Here is a 9,718-nt window from a genome sequence, read left to right on the forward strand (position 1 = left end):
CAAAAATGGACGAATAATGACACAAGAATTCTCAAATCCATTTCGCTCAATCACATGGTAATCCTACATCCATAAAGTTTGAGGAAACAACAACTGTATCCATTTTGGGTCTATGCTGGAAATCTGTCACCGATTCTTTTCAGTTACAACAATTCTATTCAACGATCAGGCACAACAAAACGCATTATACTCTCCACAATTGCTAAAATACTTGATCCGCTCGGTTTTCTCGCTCCGGTTATAATTACAGCAAAGATTTTAATCCAAGAACTCTGGGCAATCAAGCTTGGTTAGGATGATCCGCTGCCTTCGCCAGTTGTAAGAAAATGGACTTGTTTTCAAGAACATATCCATGATATAGCTAAACTTTCTTTTCCCAGATGGATCAAGCTCAAACAACATCAGGATGTCGAAATCCATGGATTTTGTGACGCATCGCAACTAGCCATGTGCGCTGCTGTTTATATTAGAACCAAGCAAGCAGATAATTATCATACTCATTTAGTTTGTGCTAAGACGAAGGTCGCACCACTAAAGAAAATGACCATTCTTCGCTTGGAACTCACGGCAGCTACTCTCTTAACCAGGCTAATCTCCAAAGTTTTGAACATTTTAAACATAAAACGAATTCCTGTTGTAATGTGGACAGACTCCGCGATTGTTCACACTTGGATTAATAGTCATCCTTCAAGATGGAAGGAATTCGTACACAATCGGGTTTGTCATATCCACGAAACACTTCCTCAAGCAATCTGGAGATTTATCCCCAAACACCAAAACCCTGCTGACTGTAGAACTCGAGGATTAACGCCCGCATAACTCATTCAGCAAACCTCATGGTGGATAGGACCTCTCTGGCTTTCTGAAAAATCTACAACTTGGCCGAAAGGACCGACATTGTTGAATCAACGAGAAAACCTTGAAAAAAAACCAATTCAAATACTTGTTACTAATTGTCCAAACACCAATCTCTGGAATATTATTTATATAAATATTCAAGTCTTAACCGATTATTAAGAATAACTGTTCTATGTACACGCGCCTTATCTCGTTTCAAAGGAAATCGAACGAATCTATTAAATCAACCGATCACAACTCAAGAACTGGAAAACGCCAAACTCTACTGGGTAAAAGAAATTCAGCAATGTGCTTTTCAATAGGAAATCAAACTTATCTCTAATCAACAACTGCTTCCTCGATTAAATCAACTTCTACGTCTTACTCCATGGATTGATTCTCAAGGACTTATACGAGTAGGCGGTCGACTTCAGTCAGCACCCTTATCTGCCTTTCAAAATCCGCATTTCAAAACATCCATTAATTTTGCCTCGCAATTCTGCACTAACCTCCTTAATCATTTCAGATGCTCACATTAAAACGCTACATGGAGGAACCCAGTTAACTCTTTCTTTGATTAGAAGCGAGTTCTGGATCATTGGAGGACGAGCACCTGTTCGATCTTTTATTTTAAAATGTATAGTGTGCTCAATATCGCCAAAGACGAGTTCATCAAATAATGAGACAACTACCTGCGGAAAGAGTAACCCCATCTCGTCCTTTCCTTCACTCTGGCATTGATTATGCTGGACCGATCATTTTGAAAAACTGGAAAGGAAAAAATTCAAGAACATACAAAGGTTACATCGCCCTATTTGTGTATTTATCAACCTTTGCTATTCACGTAGAATTGGTTACTGATTATTCGACTGAAGCATTCATATCAGCCTATAAACGATTTGTGTCAAGGAGAGGTAATTGTGCTACTCTAACTAGTGACTGCGGCATCAACCTCAAGGGAGCTGACAAGGAGCTCCAGTTTGTTTTTTTCAAGTTCAAAGGAACTCGACCGCCTTTTTCATTATTATCAAAGGATGGCACTCTATGGAAGTTTATCCCTCCAGTCACACCCCATTTCGGAGAAAAATGGGAAGCCGGAGTGAAGTCGGTGAAATACCACCTGAGGAGAGTAATAGGAAATCAAATATTAACTTACGAAAAGATGACCACCTTTCTAACGCAGGTTGAAGCCATACTCAATTCTCGACCACTCTGCGCACTCACTGATGATCCTGACGATTTGAACGTTCTCACTCCGGCTCATTTTCTCATTGGTAGCTCTTTGGCGACAGTCCTCAAACCATCACTCGAAAATGTAAAAATTTCACATTTATCTCGATGGCAACTCTCAAGACAAATGTTTGATAGTTTCTGGAAGTTATGGTCTAAAGGATATCTTCAACGGTATCTCTCAATGTACAAATGGAATCAACCATCCCCGTCTTTACAAGAAGACATCCTGGTTTTAGTCATGGATGAGCGATATTCTCCTGTCACGTCCAGTGACGTTCCTTGTCGATCTTTCCTCGGAGAAGACCAACGAAGGGTGCTCTCTATTTTTATGGGCAACCTGCAATGCACCGGTTATACCCAGGGACGCCGAGAGCTAGGATCTTTTATTTCAGTACAGGTAGAAACGGATTGACACAAGGTGAAATGAAGTATTTATTGATTTATTAATATTATATTTTTATTATGAGTAGTACATAAGCCTGTATATTTGTTGAAAAAAAAGAATAAAGATGGTTATAATAATTCTTGTGTGTATATTCCTTGTGAGTGATATTATAGAGTCTGCGTACTTGACAAGACTTCAGAAATAAAGAATAGTTACAAAATAATTAATGAAGAACTTACTTTGTTGGAAAAATGTTGTTAAGTATAATCGTAATTAAGTAAACGGTTGTCTATTAATAAATTATTGAATTCTATTTGAAAATAAGAAAAAAATCGGAATAAAGTTGATGGAACAATTCTGAGTTTGAATAATGACGCGTCGCCTTCAGATTACAAGCTGAATAGCGGCGTGTTGCTTTGCAAAATCTATAAATATCTTAACTTTCTTTGTTACAAGATGATTTAAGGTCAGAGGGATTGGCGATAAATCTTTTATTTATTAATTCTCCGATGGTAGCAGGATTTATTATTAAAGGACGGGGACCTATATCGGTATCGATAGGATGTATGTAATTGTTTTTACAATCTATAATATAAGAAGAAGATTCTTGATTGGAAGAGGAAGGTTCGATAAGAGGAATTTGTTCGGAATCGGTTGTGGAATTAGAAAGACAGTCGTTTATAGCTTTAAGAAGACGAGCTTTCAATCGCCTTAGTATATGTTTCCTACCAGCACGTCGGGTTTTTGGCATACTCAATTTCAGTTTATGTTGTTTCCACGAATCCTTCGCATAAGATTCGTATCGGCAGTCAAGCTGAATTTATTACCGGGGATCGTGTGTCATAAGATCGTGCGGCTTGGAGAGTATCCTTATCCAGCATCTGAACTTATTTGCACAAATCCGGTTTAATATTGCTGTATAAATTTGATTTGATAAACTGAGTATACTGGGTAGATTTTAAGACTTGAATACTCTGTTGCAGTTATTTATTCTATTTCGGTTTAGGTTGCTTTCACTAATCTCTATGTACGAGGTTGGCTTCGGCAATCGTAAATCGAACCTATCACCGGGGATTGTGAGTTGTGAGATCGTGCGGCCTGGAGAGTATCCTTATCCAGCATCTGAACTCACCACACAAATCCGGTTTAATATCGATAATTAATAAGACTGAATCTGCCGTGAGATCGTGCGGCCTGGAGAGTATCCTTATCCAGCATCTGAACTCACTGCATAATTCAAGTCGAATGACTTTAATTAATCTTGAAAGAGTTGGATAAACTCGTATAAATATAAATCGAATATTCAATTATTTAACAAATACGTGCTGTAGTAAATTTAAGAAAAAAAAAGAAAAATCACTGTCACTCGGTGTTACAATAAAACTCTGTTTTCCAAATAGGGAAGATGACCCTATGAGGAAAGGCGTAGGCCACTGTTAGTCAGTGAACGGATTCAGAAGCCAGTATCGATGGCACCTGCCACTGTAGGAGCTTACTTTACACGACATCTTTTTATTGTTCAGGTGGAAGCAGGCACGCTGAGCAGGCATCCTGTTATTGTATGTTTGATATAGTCTGGTGGTGAGAATACAATTCACTCGGCACTAACGAGAGGCTGAGGAAGTTCTAGGAACTCCATGACACCATGACAAATATCGCGCAATGAACGTGACGCACAGAGGTGATCTTATGACAGGATATCGTTGGAATAATTTAATAATTCAACAATTGAATTATATCAAACAATAAAATAATTTAAAGTAAACTGTAATGATTTGAAATTAGATTAAATAACGACTGAAAAATAAAAGAGGTAGTATTATGTTATAAGGTAATAGGTAATATAGGATAAGGGTGTGGAATACAAGTATCGATTAAAGATCAGTGAAAGACGAAATATTATCAAGTATGAAATAAGAGATAAAATAATATAAGTGTCGGTATCGAAATAAAATATAAGTATTAATCGTAAAAATGTAACATTGAATCTATAAAATTAAAGTATTATGAAATAATTCTATCTCAGAATTATTCTATCAAAAGAGTCAGTGAAATAATATAAGTATAAGATTCAATGGATTCAGCGGCATAAAATAGTATAAGTATTAACATGTATGAAAATATTCTAAGTACGAAGATCATAAAATATTTCTAAGTGTGAAAATATTCTAAGTTCGAAGAGTGGGAAAATATTTCTAAGTTCGAAGATTGAAAAGTTTATAAGTCTTTATTCAGTATAATCCTTAGTACAATTTTACTTACAAGTATTTAACTGCTGATTAGTAGTTACTGGATGGCTCTTCCTTTCTTGTTGTAGCTCTCTTGAAAATTTCCGACTGAATAGTTCTTCTAGTTGTTGTTCTCTTGAAAATTTCCGACTGAATGGTTTTTGCTTGATGTTACTTGTTCAAAAATTTCCGACTGAATAGTTCTCCTTTTCTTGTTGTTGCTTGCTTGAAAATTTCCGACTGAATAGTTCTTCCTTGTAGTTGTTCTCTTGAAAATTTCCGACTGAATGCTCTGGTCGTCCGCGGACGCGCCTTATATTCAGATTGAATGTGGGCCGCGGGGATCGGGGATCTCGAGCTTGTGGGCTCCTTCAGTATATGCAGAGGTAATTTTCGGTATTGAGCGCGGCGGCTTACAAAGAGATGCCGCCGTTTAAACAATCTTTCAAGATGACGCAGGTGCAAGATGAAACTTGATACTTTCCTTGCACTAAGGCTTATAATATTTAATACATGAATTCTTTTATAACGCTAATTTTCTTTAATTAATTGCAGGGAAACCGTTAATAATTTTATAAACATATATATATATATATATATATATGTATCGATTCAGGAATTTTTGCTTTACATTTTGATATAAAAATCAAATAATTATTCCAATATTTAATTTTCTTGTAGTATAATGAAGGTTATTCAAAGGTCATTTGTTATAAGCGTATAATATTTTAACATATAAATTTCTTTTATAACTCTAATTTTCTTTTTCTTATATTGAAGTAATTGTTAATTATTTCCTGAACATATATATATGTATGAAATCAGGAATTTTTACTCTACCTTTTGATATAAGAATTGATTAATTATTTTGATATTTTGGATTCCGTGCTATTATAAGAGAAATAATATAAATTCGCATAGCTTATTCACATATTAAAATTTATAAAAAGATCAAAATATGTATATATATATATATATATATCCTTTAGTCAAATTGAATATGGTTAATATTCTCATTATTTTTGTAATTAATAAATTATGCTTCTATGTTAATTAATTAATTAACAATCGATCTTTTTATAAGTACAATTTGGTTTTTGTTAATTTTATAATGAATAAAGGTTATTATAAAATAATATTTTCGCTAGAATATAATATTAATAATATTTAAATAATACATTGTTCGATTTTTACATTATTTTATAATGGAGAGTTTTAGTAAAAATTGTAAAGATCTTAATGAACGTAAAATTTTCATATATAAATGCTAATAAATTATTTAATGAAATATTTAATTATTTAATATATATAATTATTTTATATAATAATTATATATTAAGACTCTCGATTATGATATAATGTGTTATAATTTTTATTTAAGCCCTTTTCTGTTTGCAACAATTATTGTTGCCAGTGGTTCTCATTCTAAAATTATTTAGTGACTTTGGAATTAAATTTAAATTTATCCATTATTAATTATTTATTAATATGTATTAATATAGTTACGGCTTCTTAATGGTTGCAAAGAGAGTTTGTTACTTAATTATTTATTATAATATCATAGGTGCATTATTGTAATTATGTACTTATCAGTGGTGCTCATTCTTAATATTGGTAAAAATAATATTTAAGAGTAAAATTATTAATTTTTAACTAACAATTAAGGGGTTTTAGTTGTATACTTCCAAATGAATTGAAACTTTGAGGGTATGCGTTTTAGGCAATTTTAAAATTTTTGGCTGCCATTTTTAACTTTTTTGTTTTTGGACTTAGAGGATCGAAAATATGTTGACTGGCCTTAAAGTAACAAAACTAAGATATGTGTAAAGTCTCAGCTGATTTGGAGCAACTTTAAAAATCGCCATTTTGGATTTTTTATCTTTAGACTTAGAAATTCGAAACTAGCTAAATCGTGTATAAATCTTTAAGTATAACATTTATGGAAAGTTTCATGAAAATCGGAATTAATTTAAACAAAGTGACGGCCATTTTGTTTTTACTGGGCTAACGAATCAACGTGCAATTACTCCGGTCTTAAAAAGGGGCCTTTGTATATGATGTCGTTCAAATTTCGTTTTATTTCGTGCATTAGTTTAAGAGAAGTTTTTATTTGTTTATAAGAGGTCCACCATTTTGTTTTTACTAGTTGGAACCAGATTAATTTCTTTTTACTCTACTTGAAATAGTGATCACGTTAGCTATGTTTCAGAGTGCTAGGTCGTCTCCTTCATTTGTTATTAAAATTAATTGTTAATAATAATTTCGTAAATTTTCGAATAACTATATTGTTGGAGACATAACGATGTCTAACGAACGATAGTGTAAGTTGAATCGATATTGGCAATTGAAACCATTAGGATAATATTAATAACTTCAAATTCTTGTATATATTTAAATAAATTTTATATATGCATCATTATTACTGTTGACTTTAATAAAGGATGGATCTATCCTGATGCTTCCATTTGGCTTCTTAGGCAAGTTTTAATTAAATTAAAGTTCAAGAATACTTATTTTAATAAGGAAAAGAATTGTTATTATTTCGCATTGCTTTTTTTATCGGATTCTTGTCTCATAAGTTATAGTTTGCAAGTATAGTCCGTTATATGCTATACGGTAATCTACTTCTACTGTTATTTATTATTCTTTAATATTTTATAATATAATTGATAATGTAATATTGAATATTTAAATATAATTAATAAGAGCGTGATTATATATGTAATAAGCAAGTAATAATAATAGAGAGATAATTATTCTTATGCAATTTTGGGCTGTGATTATTATATTATATAAGAAATTAAATTTTTGGATTCGAAAAAATGACGGGACGTCACACCTCCCTCCCTATTTGAGAACGAATTCCGATGTTTTCGTAGGAATTTGTTCTATGCCTTGCAATTGATTCCTTAGATTTATATAAAATTGAGAATTGGAATCAGTTATATTTACGGTTGTCGATGTGTCAGGATCACTGTCTCGGGCAACTGCAGGTAGCTGTCGGGTTACAGGGTCCTCTATTGAATTAGGTGGTGCGGATGGGGGTGTTGGTGTATCGTTGCCGTCTTCATGGTTTCCATGTCTGTCGACTGGTCCGCGAGCGAGATGTAGCAGTAGGTGAGTGAGCTCCATAGGGCTCCGATCAGATGTACACTGCATCCATAGACTGTATGAAGAGCGTATCCCGTGGATTGTGATATCGATGATGAATTTTATTAGTCAGATTATCATTAATATTCCAACAATTCCAGCGGTTGCAGAGCCGAAATTTAGGTATCCCTTCCATACGCGGGAGACGGTACCTTCGACTATTTTGTTGAGCGATTCTTCGTCCAGTAAATTATACATGGAGAGAGTGTCAGGATTTACGGAATGTCCGGTTAATCCTCTAGCGACTGCATTCAACAAGGCTGGTTTTTCTGCAGGGAACATGATATGATCCCTTAGTTTTTCTATATCTACTTCGGAATAGATTCCGCTGATAGCCAATGGTCCAGGCGTCAAGTATTCCCATGACAAGGATGCCATTGGTCGTAATTGCGGAGGAGGTAACTGTCGTACCTGAAGTTTCGGAGTGAATTAAACCCATGTGTTTTCAATTCGATAAAGAGTGGGTAGTTCGTAACTACATTCTTTTTCATTACCAATTTTAGTAATGATTCTTGATTTTGGGGTGAGAAAGTATGAACTATTGCGTACTATGACGGATAGTTCTGTGTAACATTCTTCAGTCTTTCTTACTGTAACGTCGACTGGAATACATTTGATTATTTGAACGGCTTCTCCGGTGGTGACAGCCATGTATCTAGGTCCTTTTATGAGTCGATAAGCGAAATTATCGGGTTGAAGAGTAGCGAAAGACAAAGCGTTTGTTATAACTTATCTTTCTAGTTCACATTTTTGCTGCATAACGTTGTAATATAAAGATGTCATCTGGTGTCGTATGTGTTTTTCCACGTATATGAACTTGGAGTTCATATATGTGAAAATATCTAGATTGTTGATTGGGATAGTACTTCGACTAGCGAATGTATCTCCCTTTTTAGTTTCCAGAATGAAGAATTTCGGGTGCTCTGTACGAAGGAGAGTACATCCACATAGTGGTTGTTCCTTGGTTTTTGTAAGAGCTAAAGTAATATCTTCAGTTGTTAAACTGTAGATAACTGCAGACGTTGATTCATTGATATTGGTTATCATTTTGGTTGCTGGACCCTCGTAAAGGACGTCATATTGAAGTCGCAGGATGACGTAGGCATAGGTTTCCAGTACGTGTATCCGTCGTCGGAGTCGAGACAGAAGGTGTCAGCGAGTGTACAGATCGTTCCAGATCTTAGTCGTATTTTTCCTGAATTTAATTTTACAGGTACATACGAAGACTTGAGAGTAATCTGGGCGACAGCTTGGACTACAACGTCGTCCCAGGTTCCATAAGGATCGGAGTATTGAGTTCCTTTGCAGGCTCCGTCGTTTTGTATTCGGCCGGCCATGGTAAGGCTGCGATACGTAGTCTGGTTGACCTTTAAGCCTGTGAGGAGACTTCCTGCTTCCAGGGTTAGAGTTCCGCCTTGAAACATCCGTAGGCATTGAGTGTATCCTGTTTCGTGCACATAATCTGCTCTTCCATTGTAAACAACAGAGATATGCGAGTGCACTCCACAGTGATAAATTGTTCGTGATATTTCCACTTTACACTGAATAACTTCGGCATAATTATAGTCCGAAAGTTGTAGGAGTTGTATATATGTGTCTATTGTCACGTGCAGTAACCCACTGTTATCATCTACCGAGGTGTCAATAACAGGGTTGCTCTCTATTTAAGTTTTTGGGTAATCTGTCTAAATCGGCTATACCCAGGGCTTCGCCGAGAGCAGGATTAGTGTGATCTAAGAACTAATAAATCAGGAGATTTTTTTACTGATCTGGGATTATCATAATAGAAGCTTGATTTAAAAATTCTTTAATAATGTTATCTAAATTGTAAATAATATTTTCTTTATTTTTTTCTATAAATTGGATTAAGGTCTCCAATATAATT

The 9,718-nt window shown here is 34.6% G+C and overlaps 1 protein-coding gene across 1 annotated transcript; it reads left to right on the top strand.

Annotated features, from left to right (window-relative positions):
- Positions 1–1,516: 1,516 nt before the first annotated feature.
- Positions 1,517–2,482, top strand: LOC140664025 (uncharacterized). The gene has a single exon (XM_072888711.1). The coding sequence runs from the start codon at positions 1,517–1,519 to the stop codon at positions 2,480–2,482; it is 966 nt and encodes a 321-aa protein (XP_072744812.1).
- Positions 2,483–9,718: the final 7,236 nt, after the last annotated feature.

The sequence above is a fragment of the Anoplolepis gracilipes genome, chromosome 3 (genome assembly GCF_047496725.1).
Source record: "Anoplolepis gracilipes chromosome 3, ASM4749672v1, whole genome shotgun sequence".
Lineage (NCBI taxonomy): Eukaryota > Metazoa > Arthropoda > Insecta > Hymenoptera > Formicidae > Anoplolepis > Anoplolepis gracilipes.

Excerpts from the sequence above, each read along its gene's own strand:
- LOC140664025 (XM_072888711.1), top strand. The coding sequence starts at position 1,517 with ATGAGACAACTACCTGCGGAAAGAGTAACCCCATCTCGTCCTTTCCTT.